The 23890-nt window shown below is 36.4% G+C and overlaps 1 protein-coding gene across 3 annotated transcripts in view; it reads right to left on the reverse strand.

Moving 5' to 3' along the window:
- SCAF11 (SR-related CTD associated factor 11) overlaps positions 1–23890 on the reverse strand; it is a 52531-nt gene that overhangs the window by 5837 nt on the left and 22804 nt on the right. For 2 of the 3 annotated variants that reach the window (XM_068933935.1, XM_068933941.1), the window contains exons 4-11: positions 16906–16980; positions 15079–15176; positions 13190–13257; positions 11415–11470; positions 8965–9071; positions 7887–7976; positions 6400–6506; positions 716–3235 (exon numbers count right to left, since the gene is read on the reverse strand). In XM_068933935.1, the coding sequence (XP_068790036.1) occupies positions 716–3235; positions 6400–6506; positions 7887–7976; positions 8965–9071; positions 11415–11470; positions 13190–13257; positions 15079–15176; positions 16906–16980 (3121 nt within the window). The remainder of the gene's footprint in view (positions 1–715; positions 3236–6399; positions 6507–7886; positions 7977–8964; positions 9072–11414; positions 11471–13189; positions 13258–15078; positions 15177–16905; positions 16981–23890) is intronic. The other variant, XM_068933948.1, reaches the window with a different exon arrangement.

Genomic DNA, 23890 nt, shown 5'->3' on the forward strand with positions numbered 1-23890 from the left:
TAATTTATAACTCACATATGCCATTTATTTCAAAGCATTAATAATCTGTGGGCAACTTCTTAGTTCTTCAGGATCTTATCTGGAGTTAACTCACTTTCTACCAAAGAGTTTATTCCAGTCCAGGCAATTAGCTTGTAAATATAAAACTCAAAAATATTAGACTTCCACTGGGGCTTTAGAGAATCTGTATGCTGAAGTACAGTAAAACTAAAGTTTTTGCATTTATCAATTTCCTTTTTTAAAGCATTTAAAGAGGAAAATGCTTATTTAAAAGGAAGAAAAAGTCAACATCATGATTTATCATCTCTACACTCTACAGTAGAGGTCTTCACAGGCAAAGGTAAGTCTTGCAAAAACTACCTTTTTTAAAAAGGTGGGCAGATGCTAAAAGTAACCATGAAGAGGATATACCTTCTCTTCAGCCTAATCTATTTACTTCAACAGTGCTCCTCAGATACTTAGTCAGTAAATTGTGATACAAAACTTGTGACTTTAAGCAAAAACAAACAAAAAGCCACTTTTTTGAAAAAAGCCAACAAAAACCCTGCCAAAAAACCACCAGAACTGGACACCTAAAAACTTTGTATCAGAAAAAGACTACGGATTCACTCCAAATTATTTTGAAGAATTAAAACTCAAGATGGGACAGTGTGACTAACATTTAACTCTTGCAGCTGTGACTAAATTATCTTTTATTTTTCAAAACTATGAATACCTTGCTCAGGCGTCTCCTCTTCTTGTCTCATTCCCCATCCAGACTGTGGGCTTGATGAATTTCGTCCTCTTCTTGAGTAATAATTCTGCACATCTGCAGGTAAAGTCTTTCTTACAGCCCAACTGGATGCAGATGTCCACCCAGATCTATCAGCAGGCGTATCAAAAGAATAATCTTGTTCGTTCTTACGTCTGTATGGCTGATGTTCTGGGAACCTTGAAGTTTCATTCCCAGAACCATTTGAGTTCCCTGAGAGGGGTTTTCTGTTTTGCCAGTGATTTTCACCCTGGTCGCCGTACATGAAGCCACCTCTTCCACGCCCCCCTCTCCCACGCCCTCTTCCTCGATGTGAAATCCAGCCAGAAGTAAAGTTTTTATTCCAAGAATATCCTGAATTATCATGCCGGTAGTCTTCCCAGTGTGGTTTGTCTCGCTCTCTGTTCCTAATTTCAGGAACAGAATTTATCCTTTCCATTACCCAGTCTGGACAATCATTTCTACGTTTGTCTGAAGAACACTGATCATCATTATGCTTTTCTGTGTTGTCCTTCTCTTTAAGATTTTCATTCTGTTTTTCCTGATCACTCTTTGTGTATCGATCATTTCCTCTGGGGCTTCTCCAACTATCATTTGCCCATCTCTCTTTCCACCGAGGTGAATGACCATCCCTCTCACTCCTAGAGAATGAAGAACCTTTATTTCTTGTTCTAGATCGTGATCTTGACCTAGATCGTGACTGTGACCTAGACCATCTCCTATTTCTTCTTTCTCTGTCACGATCTCTTCTTTGACTATCTCTATCACTGCTTCGAGACCTAGATTTTTGCCTTGGAGAAGAATCCTTAGCTCTTGACTGAGATGATGATCTTCTGCTCTCACTGATAGTTTCTTTCTTGGGAGATCGAGATGGTGTTTTTTTCTCATCTCTGAGTGTCTCTCTTTTCGGAGACTGAGATGAGGATCTCTTTCCCTCCCTAACAGTTTCCTTTTTGGGTGATCGAGAGCTCCTGTCTTTGGTTACCTCCCTTTTAGGAGACGGTGATTGGGATTTCCTACCCTCTCTCCCAGAAGGAGACCAAGTTGTTGATGGAGAGTGAAATCTAGACCTTCTAGTTCGAGTCTTTTTATCTTTTTTAAATTCTAATTGATGCTCTCTTTGAGGAATTGTTTCATCTTTTTCATCAGAGAGTCCTGAAAGTGATGTACAGTTTCCAGCATCATTCTGTAATGAGCTCACTTCTCCTTGATGCATACTGTCAACTAGTGGTAACTGTTCAATATGAGGTTCATTCTGGTCACTGCAAAATGAGTCACAATCCATCGGTATCATTTCATTGTTATCTTCACCAAAATGCTTATGTTCAGAATTTATTTGGGGTGATTCTGAAGTTCTACCCTCCTCACTTTCCGGCAGAGCCTTCTCTTTTAAGGATTGTTCTGATGCACTGCCTGAATTAATATTTTTTATTAACATATCCGCTTCATTATCTTCAACAGATTTTAAGTTTGGAATATCTGTACTTACACAGTCTACTACTGTCCTTTCTGCAGCCTCAGAGTCATCTATTTCTATGGCTTCTGGAGGCTCATGCAATTTGCTTCTGAGACTGCCCATTAGAGAGCCCTTCTCCAAGGACTCTGGATATTCCACCCATTCATTTTTTGGGCTAACTATCGGTTGATCAATTTTTGCCAAAGTTTCTGCATTAGCCAATAATTCATTTTGAGGACTACACAACGTCTGATCTTTTTCCATTGTTGTCATACGCTCAATTAATTCACCATCTCTGGGAATAGTCATTGCTTCCACTTGTTCAAGAGAGTCTTCACAGATGTCCTGGTTCTTAATATCTACATTTTTCTCAGTAACATCCTTTATTTCAAATTCCAGACTTTCTCCCTCTAGAGTTCGTATCGGAGGTTCTTGGACTTGGACAGACAAACTTGTATCCGCACTTCCTGAAGTATCTTCATCTTTGTCACATTTTCCTGCAGTTTCCTCAATTTCTGCATGTTCGCTACAGCTTTCCAATCCATTAGCAGATTCTGTTTCCATGTTATTTCTGTGCAGCAGGCTTGGATTATTGCTTTCGTTATCTGACTGGTGGTCTTTATCTAACATTAGAACCGCTTCAGATTCAGCAACTTCATCACCTTCCACTGAATCACTGGAAGATTTTTCAGAACGTGCAGAACTTCTCAGTTTCTTTTTAACCAGCGGTGTTTGTTGTTTAACTACTCTTTTAGATTTTCGCTTTGGAAGAGCCTTCTCTGATTCTGAAGACGATTTATTCAGAGATGTGTTATTGCCGTCAGGAGCACTGCACCCAGAACTGCTGGATCGAGGCGAGCTCCGAGACTGACTAAGAGTCTCATTTTTGCTGTTCCGTGCAGATCTTCTTCTAGGAGTAGTGTTAACAGACTTCTTTCTAGCTCCTCTAGTGCCAGATGAACCAGAAGCTTGCTTTTTCTCCTCTCCTTCCTGGGTACATGCAACAGCATATCCTTTGCCTAAAGATTCTAACACAAGTAGAATAAGTTAAAGTCGGATAACGTTTATCCAAACACAACCCAAAACATAAAATGAGATTCTCTGGTTTAACAGATACCCTCAAATAATACAGTGTAAGATTTGGTAAGAAATGTTGCCACAGCTTAAAGTAGCTAAACCACATATTTTAATATAGACTTTCTTTTAAAGAACAGAATCAGACTAAAGTGACACGTTAGCTATATAAAGACGTAATTTAGAAGCAGCATCAGGGCTGCTACATGGAGTAATGGCATTCACAATGAACTGAGAGAAGGTTCGATATTGCTATTTAAACAGTCACCAATTAAGTCATTAGTAAAGTAACAAATTAACCACAAGGCACTGTTAACATACAGCAGTTCCAGTCATTCCAAAATGATGGCCTGTTGACAGGTCAACAGTGAAGCTCAATACCATAGAAAGATGCATTTTTAAACAGCCATCAGTGGATTAACCCATGGAAAGTAGTTGATCCGAAGTAGCCATAACACTGTTCCTCCTTACGAAATCTGGTTTCAGATAGTGCAAGCTCATTCACAGGTTATAAACAAGACCATGGCATGCTGGACTTAAACTCTGCTGCAAGGCTCCCTGGGTACCCGCAGTATCTGACTAACCGGAAGAAGAGCGTAAACTCTGTGGCAGCCTGTAGCAAGTTAAAAAACTAAAGCTCTATTAAGAACGAAAGCAAGTTGTACCAAGCAGCATAAGAGCTCTCGAGTTGACACTGTATTAAGCTTATTTCACACTATTCACAATGTAGTTGACAGGTGCCACAAACATTTTTTAGTGGTGCCACAGAAGTCATCGTAGGAAAGTCAAGGATTATATTCACTGCAAAGGGAACATAGAAGATACTCTTGATACCTGGCTTTAGAACTAAATGTAATTTGTTGAGGTATCTATTACCTTGTTTCAGATGTCATGCAGACTTTGAAAAGCATCATGAATTTGTTTAAATTCATTCTTTTTACAGCTTCATTTTCATACACAAAGACCAAAAACTTGCTAAGACATTAGCTTCTACAAGGCCTGGATTTTGCAATGAATTTATCACACCATGCTTGAAAATACTTAATTCTAACTCTCTGTACAGGGCTGTTATTTCCCATGCTTTTACTGCACTAAAATATTTCAGTTTAATGTATTCTTAAGTGGATTAAAGAGAAAGCAGATGCCAATGAATAAGACAAGAAGTATTTAACAGCACAAACTCTTTCTGCTACTTGGTTAGCAGAGTCAAACATATCATTGTTTACTAACTGCATATATATAATCTGATAGTCTTAGAAAAGTAATTTGCAAACACTTCAGAATTTATCCCTTTAAAAGGACAAAATAGAGCACAGGATCATAATTGCCTAGTCTGAGCTCCTGTGTAAACACAGGAAAAAGATTCCGTATAATAGTTTGCCTGAACATGGCGGGTGGGGGGGAATTCTTTGTATTAAGTCTCAGTGTTCCCTCTGTTTCCTCCATCTTCTGCCTTTTCCCTCGTCTCTTGCATTTCCTGTAAGAGAAGGCCCTGCTCCCTCCTTCATGTATTTGCCATGTCTCTCTCATTCAGGCTTCTACTTGCTTTTGTCCTTACTCCTTTTTGTGTCTTTTCTCTCCTCAGCTGCTATATGAACGGGGGAAGGAACGCTCAAGCTCACTGAGCGTGGCCAAAATCCTCAAGAGACATCTCGGCATCCAACATCCACTAGTTTTGCTAGGAAATCTGAAGGCTCTGCACCTTTTTATTTCCTGCAGATCAGTAGGAACTCTCCAAGTGAAACTTGAAGATCACTTAAAACTTTAATGTCAGGACAAAAAATACTGAAAAGTACGGTATTCGGTATCAGTGTTCAACAATGTTCCAATACTCGATCTTGATGATTGTCTCTCTCCATGCTTCAACCCTCCTAGCTTAGCATATACTGCAATCTGTAGTTGCAACGCACTCTGTCCGCAGTAGAAGTAATATAACATAAAACAGTTGAACTTTTCCAATTACAGGGCCTCAAAAGAGTCCTGTATTGTGTGGTTTTTTTTTTTTTTTGGTCACTACTTCCCCAGCTCAGGAGTGGGTAATTTGCATGCCTGCTGCCTTCCTTGAATGTGGCAGTCATTTCTCAGGCTCCCTGTCCAGAATCCAACCCTTTAGTTCAGGCAAGATCATGTAAAAAATTAAGTTATTTTCATGTTATTTGCTGCTTATTGTTAACCTGGTCATTTCACATTTCATAATTGCAACTTAAGAGATTAAGTGGAATGTTTACATATAAAAAAATCTGAGCTCTAATCAAGACAGCAAATGAAGAGATTCCATTTTAATATGAAGAGGTTCCATTTTAATTACATTTTAAAAGAAAAATATCGGGGGGGGGAGGGGGGAATAATTTCCTCGTCAAGATTGAGGCTCAAAGTCTCCTGCTTCTCCCAAAAGACAGCATAAGAGATTTTAGTTCTCTGCTCTGCACTAGGATTTGACAGCTATCAGCACTCACAGATCAGTTGTCAAAACTATTAAAACTAATTATTCGCATGTCCTAAATAACCTAACGTTGAAAAATAATTCGGGATTTATTGAAATACTTTCAAGACTAACTCTTCATTTTTTTCTGCTTTGGTGCAGATCAACAAAGAAGCCTGACTAAGAGGAGAAACACGTACACCTTTTCCATTAGTTCTCCTGCATCTTTCTTCTCTGCTTCAAAAAGCAATAGCTGGCTTCATTCTTAGACATATCTCAGGCATATAAGCTCAGTCGTCAAATATCTTAACAGCCCTCTTCCTGGACTCAAACTTCTAAATTCACTAAACATTTGCAACACACGGTAGAGCGTGTTTATCCTTAAACAAGAGAAAAATAAGTTGTAAGATTAAAGAAACAATATGGAATTTAAACATGCAATTAAGTTATATTAAGCACTTGATATTTTAATCTTCATTTGATTAAAATGGCAGTTTTGGAGTGGTTGTCTCATCTTCTATACTACAATTCCAGAAATAAACCAGCTGGTTTCAAAATAGTACCTGACTGCATCACAAGAGCGTCACAACTGCATCACCCCCATAGCTAAGTATTTTGTTTAGTTTTCCAAGAATCAGGTTTTTTTTACAATACTCTACGTGAACTATAAATAAAACTTACAAAAAAAAAGTTTACCAATGTTTTCCAAAGGCCTGATATTTCTTGGAAGAATTGTCCCAGGCACTGTAGTAGGAGTAAGAAGAAAGGTCTCAGCTTCAGCTCCATAAGACATTAAAGGAATTCTGGAAAATTAAAAGCATTAACATTAGTTGCCTTAACTGTTTGTAACAAATGTTGGAAATAAGACAAAAACAGTGTTAACAAAAACATAAAGCAGGCATTATACTTCCAGTGTAGTTACAGTTAGAGAAAGGCAAAAGTGATAGAGGATGAAACTATTTCTCAAAAACATTTTTTTCAATGGACATGCACTGATTAAGGCACAAAGTTTAACTTCTAACAATCTTGCCAACAAATCAGACATGGCAGCAGTATGGCAGCATGGCCCTGCAGCAAGCAATGAGAAGATCTGTTCTCCAGTACATAATAATGACATCACTCTGGCCTTCAACTCAATATTAAGACATTAAACCTAAAAATGCTACTGAAGAATTGAGAGTTATTGATGCAATTTCTGTAACACTAAGCATAGCTCAGTCGATAAAAAAGTCCGAGTACCCATTCATATAATCCTAGCATAGTGTTATTATTAAACACAAAAGTTTTCTAACATATTGGAACTAAAAAATGCAGAGACTGAAACCTCATTCCAGAATGGCCTGAAGGTTCTTCATTAATTAGGCCAACATCTAAAACAAACCTGAATGTATTTCAAGGCTTACATTAATACCTAATCTACTAAAACAGTTTGAACAGTGTTATGCTAAAGTCATTCTTCAAAAGCCAAACATAAAACCGCAGCAAAACGTCTAGGCCAAATCAGTAAGCTATACTACTGGAAACAAAATTTGTAACGCTGATTTAGCACTTCAGCAGAAAAATAGCTTGTTTTGGGGGAAAAAAAAAAAAAAAAAGAGAAACAATATACATGTAAAATAAAGATGTTTTAATACATTTTTCTAAATTATCCTGCATATTTAGTGACTCAGGAACGAATACAATCTTCAGATTTTTACTTGAGCAAAAATTGTTTCAAAGGGAGCTTAACAAAAATACATAAAAAGCCCAGTGACCATGAAATGCATGTTACAGAAAAACATGTCAGAACCAACCCATGCAGGGAAAAAAGCAGCAGTTAGACGTTAAAGCAAATGTACTCTGATTTCTGATGACCGAAAATTTTAAAAGTATATAAACACACTCACTTCCTAACTAACACAAAATATGTTTACACTCGCATTTCTGTGAAAAAGCGACACATGAACGTGCACAGCTCAGTGAACTTACTAGGCCAAGTATTATGATGAGTATAAGGAAAGCACTAAGATATACAGAGAAAAGTTCATTTACATAAAGTAGCATGCAGAAAATACAGACAAAATTAAAAAGTTTTGCACAAACAATCTAGGTATTGTATCTAAAAATTCATTTGAATTAATCAAACTCAAAACTTGAAGTAGTTCATTAAGATCCTTTTTTTAGTATAGATACTAAACATGTACCTTTCAACTCTAGCAAGCACAGATGGACAGGACAATTCCAATTCTCGTCTCTTCTGTCTGATCACTGTATTGATTTCTGTGAATTCTGGACTGAAATACAAATTTCATATCACTTTAAAAATAACTTTGTATTATGACTGCTTTGCACTTCAATGATTGCTTCTATCAGTTAATATGTTTTAAATTAAACTGTATTAGAACTTCCAAGAGTAACGATCAAACTGTATCTGTGTACTGTTTAGAAAGAAAAGCAGTCATAGCAATCAGAGGAGAGAAGTCCTAAATAAATGGGGCAGAGAGAAGAGGAAACAGCAGACAAAGTTTGTCTTCAAGGAAGTCAAAGGACAGAGAAACTTAGTATCCCTGACATTAATACTGTTGCATGCACGGCAGAAAAAAAAAATTGTTTCCTTTCTTCCCCCCATTTACGGACTGTTACACACACACTGATGTGTGTTACACACACTTATCAGAATAAGGCCATACTATCCAAATAACGTTTTTCTAGACATTATTACAGATTTTTAATATCTATCATTACTTCAACTATTTTTTTTCCCCACTTCCACCTTCTCAATCAAATATGGTTTTTATGAATGTTCTTAAGTACTAGGCTCATTAAGCAAAAGTTGCTCCATGAATGTCTAAAGTATTCCTCTTGGAGTCAAGGCACAGTAAAAGATAACTCTTTCTTATTTTGTAGCAGAAACAGTTTCTGTTAGCTGTGTTGCTAAGGGCTGCTGTAATAACAGGACTGTCTCTTTTCTATTTAAGGCTTCAATTTAGCAAGGAGTATAAATATATGCTAAAAATTAGGTATTCTGTTACTACCTATAAGTGAGTTTAAAAGCATATGTTTAAGTACTATCCTGAATAGACAACAGGCTAACTGGGACCTCCCTTAACAACGCTCATTTTATAATTTGTTTATCCTTTAACTGCTGTTTATCAATGAACATAAAAGTAGTCATCCTTCAAAATATCTCTAGATAGTAGTAGACAGATGGAGGCAGAAAGAACTATAGCATCCATAACGCTATAACTTGTTGGTTTGTATCAAGCACTAGTATATACTTACCAGTCATTTCTACAGCTAAAAAAGGATTCATCAATGCTCCTATCAGCTGGAACCGTACTGTAGAAATTAGTTCTGAATCCTTCACGCCAGCAGGTCTCTCTTCTGGGCTACAAAACAAATGAAATAGACCCAAAAATGAAATAATTAGCATTTCATACATAACAAAGCACTGAAATTAAGTTATATCAGCAAGACACTAGCTCACAAAAGCAGGCACCACAGCAACTACATACTTAATACTACACTGAGCTCTGTAACTATTCAATCTTCAAATTTTAAACACATGCTCTTTGCAGACAAATCTCATTTTCCATAGGCTTTCCACAGGAAAATTGTTAATACCCTGTACAGAAACAATTTATAAATGAACCCTATCTTTACTATTTCACAATTCCCATTTCTGCTAGCTAGTGAACCAAAATGAGTACAACGGCAGCATCTTCTGACAACACTTCACAAAAGTTCAATGAACGTTTGGTGTTTAAATAACAAGAAAACCTGATTTAAGTAGCTGGGATTCTCCTTTGCCTTTCAAGCAGAGTTAGAGAATTCAAGATTGACTGGTATTGTGCGTTTACTGGACCCCCACACAAAAGGATAACATTCAGAATCCGGTTCATATTTCAACAAATACCACTTTCTATTTCAATTGTTAGGAATACTTAAACCCCTAAACATCAGTGTATTGCCTTTCGCACTGCGTTCAGGGAACCACTTGACTTTGCTGGTATTGCTATGCACTAGGCTGGCTGTAGAAAAAAGCTGAGAAATAAATCTCCAAACACTTTTCCCTGATTACCAGATTGACATATTTATGTATATTAAACTCTTTTTGCAATTTATGTCCTATCACCTAAAGGGTTAATGACATTTGGAAGCTGGCTGAAACATTCCTTGTTCATTCCACTTCACTGATATTTTAAAAATGGAACTTACAGGGTCTTCCCACCATTTTCTTTCAGAATGTATTTATTTTGTAGAAAAAAGCCTCTTTGTAATAAGACGTGTATAAATGGATTTCTCAAGTGTGGAGTCATGTTTTACATGCTCTATCAAACTTTGGCAAGAAAGCTGGTTTTGCCCTGAATATGCCTTATTTCACCAGCATGCAAATAGTGAGCCTCTGCCAAAAACCCACCATTTTTAAGTCCCTCCACTCCCGCAAATACATGTTTCAAAAATTAACATTTCTCCCTCCATGTAAAAAAGGTGTCCAAGGGTTCCATTAATATGCTTATGACATGGTTATTAGTAAACTAGTGCTTTATTTTAAACTTTGAACATACATTGGATAATGTAAGTTCCCACTGAGGTTTATGGGAGAGTTGGAGTTTTTTGATTTGTTTTTATTTTTAAATAAGTCTACTTTTGTTTATCTACCTTTTTTGTGACAGACACAGTTTGAGACATTAACACTACTCAGCACTGCACAATAAATAGATATAAAAGTGTTCATCAACCCTGAAGCCCAACTGAAGGCTGATCTACCATTAAACCCTATTTTTCCAGTTCATATGCTTTTCAAAGCATCAGCGAAAGTTAATTTTGACCTTACACAGTAAGGGAACCAAAACTTGTAAAGACCTGCCTTGGAAGAGAAAGTCTGGTGCTAAAGATAACCATAAGAACTGTGATTTATAAACTCCGTACAAAGTAAACGAGAACTCAGGCAACCAACTACTCAAAGTCACACGATGCAGGAAGTATTAACATCCTACAGCAAGCAAGGCATCAGGCAAAATATGGACTACAGTGTTTTTCTTCCAATTTTCAAAATCTAGGTAAGACAGAATAACCAAGAACAACATCATTAAAATTTTAAATTATTGCACGGAATAGATTTGGGTAAATATGCTTATAAGTATAATTATTACTAAGAAGTACTGATCACAGACTGGCACTCCAAAGACCTGAAATATGGCTGAATGTGCGGGAAGACAGAAATCAAACAACAGAGCCCTTATTGAGTCCTAAAAATTCCACTTGGAATCTGTAATATAGGATAAAATTTATGAACTAAACAAGAAGTCTGGAAAAAAAAAACGTTCTTAAGAGTACTCTCCCATTAATTTGGTGCAAACTATAATGCTAATGGTTTATCTATGTAACAAATTACTTCAGTTGACTACAACTGCTGAATATTTTTGTATTCACCAATTGCTGTTATTAAAGATGAAAACAGTGTAGTGAGATTAGTATTTCGCTTTATAAGATAAGTGAAAATATTTACCATCACAAAAGTAAACTTAATTTGGGAGAGAGGGTCATATAACCTAGTACTACACTCTAATCACTTTCTTCAAGTGAAAAAAAGACAAACTAAAAAGGTAAAAATTACGTTCCGATCATACTAAAATTAACAAATAGAAAAGTTAACTAAAGAATAAGCAGAAAGGTAGTTTTAGAAAATGGAAACAAAAGGTTTACAATGTTTCATTACTAGAACCAACCTTGTTTATCTTCACAGATATAGCTTTCTTGTTTCGTTTATCACACAACCCTTCACCTGTGTGAAATAAGCAGCAATACACTTTGATCTTAATATTCTAGTTTTTACACATTAGTTTTTAATTATTCATTAAAATCCTTAATGTAATGAGATGTTAATGAAAGCGTATCCAACGTGTATTTACAATGCGTTTACATATAAATTCAGTTTACGTTCCAATACTTAGAAACCTCCAAGTAACAAGTTTTTACAATTATTCTTAAACTACAGTCAGGGAATAACTGCCTGTGGAGCAACAAACCATTACAAACCCATAGAACTGTTAGCAATGCAAACAAATAGTTTCTTGTTATATCTTTTAGGAGGAAGTCGCACACAAACAACTAAAGGAAAGAGCAAGTCTTTCAACTTGCTGTGAAAAGGCTCAAGAGTCTATCTGTTTAACTTCCAAAGAGGAAAGCTGAGATTTGACTTCATTATACCAAATACATACCTACTTTGGGGAGAAAAGGCAGGGTACTAAAGTGTTCTTTATTTTTGCTGGGAAAAAACAGACTCAATGGCTGGAGACTGATGCCTGGTAAATTCAAGTTAATTACATACAAGAAAAAAAAAAATGATGACATTTTCTCACAGGAAGGGTTATTCACCCTAGAACATCTATGAATGTATTATCTCTTCAAATCAAAACTGGATGCTTCTGAGGAAGGTAAGCTTTAGTCAGATACAAATTACTGCACTTAGGGGCATACCTGGGTTAAATTTAATGACCTGTAAAATGCAGATTAGATTAGATGATCAATTCATCCTTTTAGGCCTTAAAGGAAAAGAAGGATTGAAGTGTAGTCATTTCACTATCAGATAACGAGAATGCTTTTTAAAAATCTCAAGGAAAAAAAAAAAAAGATTAACACCCAAAACTGACTTTAAATTGCTCTTTCCTCTTCAAGCGACTAATATGAAGTCACCTCAGTTTCATCTGTGTTTAGCCAGATTAAAGAGGATATTATCTAAAAGAGTTGCATTTTTTTCTTAAAAAATATGAAGCTTCATACTCTTTCCTTAATTTATAAATTATTATTTCATCAATATCACTTTCCATTTGGATTGCACTCAGCCTTAGTTATGAATTACAAAAAAAAAAATTCAGATTTTCACTCAGCTCCAATTCTTTTGGAGACCTACTATAAAACACTATTTGGGCTGGAGAACATACCAATAGAGATATTATAAATACTACAGATAAGTCTCTGAAATGTTTTAGAAGAGTAAAATAACAATTCTTGCAGCTTCACAATAGCCATTTCCATCTTGAGCAGTTTTCACCTTTTCAGATTGTTGCTTAAGTTTTGTAAGTTATGAACCCACTTAAAGAGCAATACCTATTACAATATAGAACCGTGAAACATAGCTAAGGCTTCTCCTTTCCGAACTGTCACTGAAGACTTCCTGTGAACAAAAGCTTATCGTTAGCTATGCACTACGTGATGCAGAAAATGATTTTTAGGCTGAAACTAAATGCACAGAATTAAGGAGGTAGATTTTCCAGCAAATAAAGTATAGTAGTTCCAGATATTGAAAGTTTGTCCTCTTGAGTTCCAAGCCCCTATGGCTTGGTATTTGATTTTGATGTGGAAATGTAAGCAGTTAAAAAATTCTGAAAGTTTGGCTCAACAAGCAAAATTATTGTTAAGTTCCATAATAAAAACAGTGATTCTAATAGGTATAAACAAATGGTTAGGGGGGTGGGGGAAAAGAAAAAAGACATCAACTTACTGTATTTTTTCTTCACAACTTTGTTTAATTTTGCTGCTAACGGCCCTCTCTCTGGACGTACAGCTCTTCTGCAAGATTAACCAAAGATATTAGGAGCAGTAATACTCCTAGATTAGGTGTGCCCTAAGATATATAAAACCAACCAAAACCAGTTCCTATTTCGGGAAAATTTTATTTCATGCACATAAAATTCATCAAGGCTTCTAACTGATATTAAAACTGGACTTGCATGCTGTGTAGCATATTCTGTACATCAAATACGATAAAGCTTCAAAAAGCTCACAAATGGAAAAATATCTTATCTACTTACACAACAAACAGTATTAAATCTGAATGTTTTATTCTGCTTGATTCCAGTGGAACGCGTAAAGGATGTCACAACTCACACGCGCAAATACTTAGTAGAGTACCACCAAAGTCAGCAGTGTTTCAGAGAGGTGCAAAGGTCTCTCTCCGTAGTGTCTTGCTTATTTTCAAAATAATACATAGCGATGTCTGCTTAAAATCCAATCTCAAGTGCTCTATGCATCATATATTCAACTGAACAATGACTTTAAGCTATGAACACTTCGTGAAGCGTACCTGTGCATTCCTAAGTTTCCTCCGTATGCAAATGCTCACAGGTTAGCATTTCAAATTATTTTTTTAATCTGTTATTCACCCAGAATTTAATTAGAGAGAAGTAACCTTAAGAAAAAGTTGCAGTTTCGTAATACAACCGAAGTTACCTCCTTTTGAAACTAGCCAATTGGTTATGGGATGTGAAACATAAGAAAACAATGTGCCTCAAACGTACAGAACCACGAGAAACGGAGATAAAATACGGTGCATAGGTAGCACGCCTCGTTTCTGAAAACTGAGGACGTGGAGAGTAAATTATTAGAAATATCATTGATTTAAGCATTCTTTTCAATATTTGAATTTCCCATCAACATGCAAACATGCCAATACTTGAAACAGCTGATTAATTAATGATCAATATCCAGATATGCTTCCTATATTTTATACCTATAATAAATACAATTTTATATATTCTTAGGGGAAAAAAAACCAGACAATTCCCTTTGAGATACAGTATGACCGTAGCCCTGGTTAAGCTGACATAACAAGCACATCACTGACATAGAACAGCAGCATTTTCACCATCCTCTTCAATTTCTGAACAGTCAAATAAAATTACTAGCTGTGTTTCCGATTTGGACATAGAAGGAAAAAAGAGAACAGAGTTTTAGCGAAATAGTATGTCACCAGAAGTGATATTTTTGTCCCTTGCTTAGTGCTCCAAAACTAAATGAGGGATTTAACAGGAAATCAGCAGCTGCTTCTTTTACACATCTCGATTATTTTTTTGTAAACAGACGCTTCAGCATAAACTCTTCTTTAAAGCAAATGTGACAAGATAAAGTTTCTCAACACAGAAAGGGTATTTCCACAGTTCCCTCAAACTCACCAAAACGCAATCAGTTCTTGAGTATAACTGCACTTTATGGTAAAAGGATGAGAACGTCTATGATAGCATGATAATATGCGACGGTGGGTTTTGTCTGTTTAGATAACCAAAGAAAGATATCACTACTGTCAAAACGTGACCTAGCCAAACAACCTCAACTCAAATTAACAAGAAAGTTGTTAGATTTGTTTTGAAAACCACCACTTTCCACTTTCACACCTCAATGCAATGAATATATTGCTCCTTACTCGTTACTTACTATTTGTTCTAGCGGGAATTACATCAGCGATAAAAGTAAAAGCTAGCTTACCACTGGTGGTAATTTATTCAAAAATAAATTAAAAAAATTAAATAATTTCCAAGTTGTACATTGAATGACAGTTGAATTTACATTTTGGATATTCCAATTAGAATGCTTTAAATTCAGTGCAATACTAACCTCATAAAACTTCTCATCTTTGCATGGCTATATTTTCCCTTATTGCGGACACAGATTTCCTCTTCTTCCATCTCCCTTAACTGTTTTTTTACCTGAACCTGCATTGAGAAATAAAGTCAGTCTTCAATCTAGAAGCTCAGTAAATAGCAGCTTTAAATACATGCAAAATCTCTAAAGGCCTACCAGCAAATAAGCTCAAATAGAAGGACTTGAAACCTCCTCAAATCATAGCTGCTTTAATTTCATAGTTCACAGATCTAAAGATATTTTGATTTGTTTTTCATAAAATGGAAGAAAACCTTGATATGTACATAGGCTATGCCAAAGATTCATACAAATTCCACAAAATCACAACTCCTTGAAGATCCAAATTGCCATTGCAGGCATCTCAGAAGTTATGCATCTTCCAATGAGACCGTAAGTCTAAGGTCTCTGAACTAAGTCAGTTAATGGGACTACACAAAGCCCAGCTTTGGAAAAGTGCTGAACTATAGTTCAACTTCCAAATACTTCCTCGTCCTAAAAAAGAAAAAACATTCTCCTGTGGAGTAAAGTAGCTTATGGATTTCATATAACAGAATTTTGAAAATATAGAAAAAAATACCATTTTTGTTACAAACTGAATTTTAACAGTGAAAACCTGAACCATGAAGTTACTTCAACGGCTACATTTCAATTGTTTTCATGGGATACCTTGTATTTTCTTACTCTAGAATCTTGACTTTGTGTGTAATAGTTTTTCAGCTGTTATTCTAATCATGAATCACAGTAGGTAAGTGGTCAGCTTCTGATACTGCCCCTGCTAATACTGACCACGGTGGCAATGTTTCTCTGCACATCCTCCAACTATCCCTACTGCCCCAGCACCTGTTTTTTGGAGCAGGACCCCTCTTTGTTCAGTTTGTCTACTTGTTGACACTGCAGTTCTATGAACAAGAAATCCCATGTAAAAAGTAAGTAAAATTAATAGAGCCTTTAAACTATTCCCATTAAAGTCTTCAGTTTATCTTGTTTCAGCTGCTTCCCTGGTTCTTCAGAAGTAAAGATAAAACATGTCAGTATGTTTCCCTATGAAAAGAAACTATCTGCAGCAGTTAGTCTGGTTCCTTTGCAGCTGGCTACCTGGGGCTCCAAAAGCAAAAAAAAGCAAAGAGCCTGTTTCCTGAACACAGTGAAATGCAAAACCAGTAACTTAAAAATTATGGTTCTAAATAATTCCCATCTCAGAATTTTGAAACTATACACAGAAGTACCAGAATCTTTTTGCACATATTTTCAACATCAGCAATCAACATCTATCGCAATTAAGTTCTATTTTCCTAATTGATAGACTGTTCTCCACAGTGGCTTTACTTAGCACAGTTGGATGGTCAAAAGATTCAGAAGTCTAAATTGAGCAAGGCTTAACATTAATTCACTCCAACTGCTTTCATGAATTTATTCTTGCCAGTATATTAGAGAGAGAACAGGTAAGACTCACCTCAGTTAAAGAAGGCAAGATTGACTGCTAGTTGATGTAACATTTGTTTACAAAACCTAATTAAGAAAAAAAAACTTCAAGAATGATACTCTACTTTTCCCCTTAGGTATATCAAGAATGTTCAAATATGATCATGAAGCTGCTACTTTGTTTATATTTTATTACTGTAAACATTTGTTTTGGAAAAATTAATAGAATTCTAAGTTTCAAATATTTTACAGAAGCGTTACAGCTGTAATTATTATATTAAGAAACCTTATTTAACAGTTACATATGAATAAAAGGCTGCAGTGTAGCGTGTATGTTCCTACAATGCCAGCTATTTAAGAAAAAAGGCTGAGACTTACCTTTATCTGATCTAACGCATCAAGCTTACGTATGGCTTGAAACGGTCTACGATCAATAGGACATGAGGCCTTGGTCTGAAAAATTATTTTTCTTGTTATAAGCTAGTAAAAAAATGTTTTTCTGTACTTTTACTCACGGTTACAGTAGTCTGATGGAAGTATGCAAAATTACAACTTGTTGACATTGAGAATCTATTTGAATTTATTGACCATGCAATTTAGTATATTGTTTTGTAAGTACATTTTTCCTTACTGGAAAATCCAAAAGAAACAAGAACATAACTCAGAAGTTACATTCAAAAAAGGAAAAGCATTTACGTGAAGTTAGCTATGACTTTTTTTTTTTTTTTTAAATCCCTGTTAGGTAGGTAACTCTAGTTTTAGATTAGCACGCAACAATAAAAGAAAGTAATACAGTTACTGGGCACAGGTAGGGACAGATACCATGGAGAACAGCTTCACTTGCTCCTCTGTTTCAACACTGTAATACAAAGTGTGGTGGAACTCACTAACATGTCCCTCAGCTTCTTAGCTACTAAACTTTTAAATTCAATGTCTTGTGATAGAAGTCAAACAAATGACTTTATGAAAGATTACTGCTTTAGTCTCTATTACAACTTTTCAACCTACTTGCTTCCTCTGCACCACCATTCTATCATTTGCACATGCTTCTCTGCTATCTACTGAAATCTTTTCATATTTAGCCTTTGATTTCCACAACACTGTGGCTCTTCTAATATTGTCCCAGAAGCATCAGCACAAAACCAAGTTTTCAAATATGCCCAATATATACTTGCATATTGCACTTTGTCATCAAGTATTCTGGCACTGTTGCTGAACAGCTGACAAATAATATTTTTTCTGCTTACCAGGTTCTCCCATAGCTCTAACTTCAGAAAAGACTGAAAATGAAGATCTAATATCTAATAACAATGGGAAAGCGTTGGCGTCGACACAAAAAAGTCGCATAAAAGGAGGGAAAGGAACAGAAAGAAACCACATCCCTGCAAGGAAAGCCAAAAACCACAGGGTGAGTGGGTGGTCATGTGTGGGTAGGTGTGTTGGTTTGTTTTTGGGCAGACCAACAGCAAATAGGTTAAAAATTTTTCTTTGTGATGCAAGGCTGCCTGACCGACTGGTCTAAAACATTCCAGCTCTCTTTTTGGCAATCTGTAGAAAGAACAGACTCCCATGCTCGAGACAACTGACATTTTGTAAAGCAGTTTTCAACAGAACGGCCCTGAAGGAGACTATTTCACTCCTAGTAGTAACCTAGGACAGCAGGAGTTACACCATTTCACTTTGGTCTTATCATATAATCAAGCATTCTTCAGGCTCTGCCTTCTTCAGGAAGATACAAAAAATACTAGAAGAACGTATTTTAATAAGGAGCCAAAAATAAAAGAATCACTTTGGTAAAAAAAATAAGCTAGGAAAAAAAAAAAATACAATTAGCACATTTTCCACTGAGGCTACTGAGTCATAAAACCGATCCATTTTAAACAGCGTGCTCCAGGTATTTCAAGTTCAAATAATAATCAATTATATTGGAGAAGCTGCATGCACAGTCAGTTCCCATTTAGCATCTAAAATTCATTTCACAACCAGAATTTGTCTGCTGTTTTTAGCTTAGTTTCCTTAGAAGAAACTCTGTCCACATCTGCTCTGCTCTCCCCCCACCTGCATGTCATCTGCCCTCCTTTCCTTCTCCCCAGAATAACTTGAACTTACTGGCCATTTTCAACCAAATCTGACAGAGGCAGAGCTCTCCAGTGTATTACACGTTCAAAGTTCAACAGAAATAGAGATTTAATGTCCTTTCCTTAGCCATCTAAATGCCCACTCACTGAGGAAAAGGCTGCACTACATGAGAATAGACACCAAATAATGAAGTATTATGAACCATAGAGCAGGGAAGCATCAACTACGTCCCACCCAACTAGGCAATGGAGTGAATCAGCTTTCAGAGAAATCCAGAGGAGATCAGGCACTAGCTTTTGATGCTAGAGAACTATTTATTAATTTTAGTTCCACATATATGTTCACTCCCCCGCCTCACTTCAGCGGTCTTTTACAGGCCCTGTTCAGAAATCTTGGGGACAGTGGGGAAGTGGGGGAAATCCAGCCTCTACTAGCCCTAATTCATCCACTAATCAAGAACCATTATTTCAATTGCATAACTTCTGCCCTTAAGAGAGTTATCAGGGAATTACTATTTTTTTTTTTTTAATTTACACAAGCAAGATGTAATGCTTCCCTTACAACTAGAATTGCATGAGCAGCTATGTGAAAGTTGCATATGAACTTTGCTGTAAAGTTAAAGACTGAACTTTTCTTGTCTATTGATAGGGGCTTTTCCTCTTCCAGTTGACTGTTTCTTCCTCATCATCAGCTGCAAAGAGCACCCACCTTCTTTCTCAATTGCCTAACAGCACCCAACTGTTGAGCGTTGAGATAGCTTATAATTTCGACTGAAGTACCCAGAACAGAGTTAGATTTTATTTATTAAAAGAACAGATATCCTTGCATGAACAAGTTGTTGAACAAAGGTGAGAACAAAGCCATTACCTCACCAGAGCTTCAAAAGGAGATATTTTATATCCTTACCTAAACCCTCCCCTCTATTGGGGGAATTCTATTGTAATTTGCAATGTTGTGGCCTTGGTGACGAATAGTAGCCTGGGTAATTAAGCCAGTTCTCTAAGCACTCAGATTATGAAGACCTTTTTTGTCTGGTATCTAACATAAAGCTAGTCCAGAGAGCAGAGTAATGTAGCAGTGTTGTTCAGTTGATATATCTGACAGTATGCAATGCACTGCAACCACTGAAGCAGCTGCAAGCTTATCACAGTACATACTTTGATTCTTAGATACACCAGACTGTCAAAGACAGGTAGAAGAAAGTGTAATTTTCTGGTTACTTTAAATTATTTCAGAATTAAGCTGATCTGAAAAACAAGTTGTTTCAAGAAAAGTCTGTTTCTATATTTCAAATTTACACAGGAATATTAAGTTACGTTCCCAGGTTTAAGTCATGGTAAGTTGTTTATTCATGCTATGAAATGTAATCATAGAACTACATGCATTAGCAGCAAATCAAAGCATTTCTGTTCCACTATAAACATGTTCACTCTTATTTTTCAGAGGAACTGGACAGATATTCAACAGTTACATACATTTATACATAGCAGAAAAAGAAGAAAACATTCTGGAAGAATCAAAAGCTATGGTTAGGTTCAGACATGTTCAGAAGCAGCAGATGCTGTTTTCTACTCCTGCTCAGCTGCTTTTCATAGCTCTAACTTTATCTGATAGTTTGCAGCAAATCTGAAGAGATATTCTAGTAAAGACATGACAGTTTAAGTGTTACAATTGTCAGGGGCCCTTGAGGGAAGATAGATGTTACTCTGTGTTGTATATTCGTCTAAGAATACATCAGCTTTCACCTGTCAGCTAATATATTAAGACCAAGCCTTTAAAGTAGAAATGGAAGAGGGGGGGAAACCCCTCATAAACCAAAATAACCATATATTCCCCTGCCCCTCCTCCCAACAAGAATGAATTTGGGCTGCTACAGGAAGGAGCAAGGGTCTTCTGTCTTTGAAAAGATGCTTGGGTAACCAAAGAATCTTCAGTCAAGCCCACTTAGCATTTCCCTTCCACCTAGGCTTCTATTCAGGAAGCATCCTAAGGGATAGTGAATATCTCATTTCGGAGGAGAAAAAAATTAAAACAAACAGTTAAAGATAGAAGATGAAAGGAGTCCAAGCAGCAGCTATCACTTTTATTATGCATAAAGGGAGGGGAGGAGGAGAGGGGATAAAGAAAAATTGCAATCTTAACTACATGCAGTAGTATTCATTTAGGTTTTGTTTTTTTTTTTTTTTAAAAAAACACAGCTGTCTTATAAAATCAGAACATGTAGTATTTAATACAATGATTAAAATGATTAGAACAGCCCAGCTGGTATTTCTTGAGGGTTTTTTTTTTTTTTTTTGCTTCCTGACAGTGCTTTACTTGGAAAAGCCCAGAAAGGTAATCCAGCATACTGTTCAAAACATCTTTGGTTGTTTTACTCTCTACATGAAACTATGTAATAGCTTTCCTGTATAAACTGGTAACTCAAGCGATTCATTCTTTCGCCTATCCTGTGATATCCTGAATATCCCGAGAGCCTTCTTCATAAGGTATGGAAGTATTCATGAAGCCTGTAACCCCTGGAAAGCTATCTATGAGCAAGTATGGGATTTCGTCTGTTTAAGTTCTCTGAAAACACACTTCAAAACATTTAGATCTTTTTTGAAGGCCTTCTGGAAAAAAAAAAACCAACCCAATCCAAACATTACTTTGGCTCCACAGGCAAGACTTGATGTCCAATACTCTCATAACTGCTACAAGTCCACAAAAAGGTGATCTTGGTAATCTCAAGGAGGAAGTGGCCTGTATCTTAACTTCAAATGTTGTTGGAAGTGATGCAGTTAAAACAAAACCCCCACAGAATACACATACACACAGAGCCAGCCATAAACACAAAAGGCTAGAGCGGTTACACATCTTCCAGATGGGAATTTTTAAGAAAGTTACCCAGACAGGTAACCTAAAAATTTTTGATTGATAGAAAAACTTTGGCAGATGCCCCATCTCATCAAGTTCCATGTTATGAGGTTTCATGCACTTAGTAACAGCGCATGAGTTTCTTTAACAAATCCCTTCTATCAAAATTTTTTCCCAAGGACCCATAAATAAAAATCCGTTCTTCCACTTTTTAGGTCAACTTTCAATAAATAGAAATATGGTCTTGCATGGTGTAATGCTCCTTTATTAGAGAAACTGTTAAGCAATATTAAACATCAAGTCTTCACCATTAAATTCAGGCTTAAAGGTAAGGTTTATATTGCAGAAATAGCATCCAAAACTTTCACTCCACCCAGTAACCAACAGCACACAAAAGAAGCCCCCAACAATTCTGCCTCCATCTTCAGTGAGAAGGAAGACCATCAGAAAGCATAAAGTGAGAAATACCTTTCCATATTTCAGTGGCAGGGAAGAGAGAAGAGAGAAACATGCCAAAAATTACACTATTTCTAGAAGCGAGTAAAATCCCAGGATGACTTTAAGTCTTCTTAATAAAGCACATTTAATATTTTTGCAGTTGAGCTTTAAAAAAGCGCTGTTTCTGGTAAGAGATTCTAGTTTTTTTTTTCTACAAATATCACGGATGGATAGTAAAGATAAAATAGAGCACATCAGAATAGAGTCTAGTTTAAACACCCAATCAGCACTTGCTAGTTACACTTTTAAACAGCTTTTTTCTCTCCACCCACACCACTCAGATTGGCTAGTCTTCACTTCCTATCCAAAATTGCCATATGTTGCTTCTACATCCCACAAAACGCTAACAAGTTCTATTGGAACGGTGGCCATTTTTAGGAAAGGATGAAACGACTTATTTGTTATGAACTGAGGATTCTATGGTAATAAAGGCCCTGTGTCACTGTACTTTCTTTGACACTATTATCAAAAAAGTGAATCAAACCTCAAGAACATTCACGCATTAACAATTTCACACTGTGCTTCCTCAACAACGCTAACATTCCTAAGTTGCTGCATGAATGTATTTTGCCTGATAAATATGCCAAAAAACAACTGTACACCATAAAAGCCAATATGTAATTTGAAAAAGTATCAGAGGTCTAGATTTTCTAAAATAATCTGATTAAAATAGTTTTCTATGCAGCAGCTCATATATGTCATTTATGCATGCATTGCCTTGAATACACTCAAACTAGAGAAGGCTGCTTCCCCCCCCCCCCCTTTGGGCAAGGGGATGTTTTAGTTTTTAGGTTTAGGGTTTCTTTTGTAACACTATACATTGGTCCATCAGCGGAACCCCAGCCATGCCCACTGCTTTGCACTGCAAACAAAGAGCACTGTGGAACTTGTCGCCACATCAGCTACTTCTTCCATGTATCCTCAAGAACAAAGAAATCCAGATCGGAAAGAAAAATACACATCAAGAATTCCCGTTACCATATGGGCAACTCCCTCTTTACCCACAGAAGAACATACGTGTACAGTGTACTCTAGATAAGCAATGATCCAAATCTTATACTAATGAATGATTGTTCTAAAAACAGAACACCTACTAGAAATGTGATGCAGGGCAGCTCTTTGACTTAATACAGTTGGCGCAACCACTGATAACTGCACAAGGCCTACCTGTATGTGCCCTGATGCTTCAGATAGTTCACAGCTGAATGTAATCCACTTTCAAAGCATCCAGATGAGTAAAAACAAGTGACAGAAATCAGGTCCAAGGGGTAAAAGATACAAGCTTTGTAGGGAAGGCCTCTCAAATTAACTTCTCTTACATGGCAGTTGTAATAATGCCCACAATAGGTGCATTATCACAACACATCTTTTCTTCAGCACCCTTCTGTTCTCATGATTCCTATAAGGGGAATTAACAGCAAAGCAAGGATGGAATTCTTTATCCAGTATATTTATAACATTCTGAAGAACTGAAGGAAGCTAATATAAGTACAGTAAAGCAAAGTGAAAGTTTAAGTTTAATCTCTAACTAAGATTGTTGTCTTTGAATAGGGCTTGGAAAAAAAAAAAAAGGGTAAGGAGCTTCCTTTCCTTTAAGGCATCCAGAAAGGATATTTTCCTGCTACTGTAACTGTCAGATGAGGTGGTGTTTGCTAATCTGACACCTGCTTGCCATAGATACATAACTAATGTTGCTTCGCATTAGCCTTACTTAAATGGTTTTAGTACTGCTTATTACAAACACGCATGCTTAGCGATTTGAAATACAAAACAGACCTACAAAAGAAACATGTTTAAAAAAAGCTTTTCTACTTTTGACCCAACTGGTTCTACCAGCTTTACGACAGACACAAGAAATACACTCAACTACTTCCCTTGCTATAACACAATACCGATGGTGCTTGAAGACTAGGTAGGGAACTGCAGCTATTAT

Source organism: Struthio camelus, chromosome 1 (genome assembly GCF_040807025.1).
Source record: "Struthio camelus isolate bStrCam1 chromosome 1, bStrCam1.hap1, whole genome shotgun sequence".
In the NCBI taxonomy this organism is placed as follows: Eukaryota; Metazoa; Chordata; class Aves; order Struthioniformes; family Struthionidae; genus Struthio; species Struthio camelus.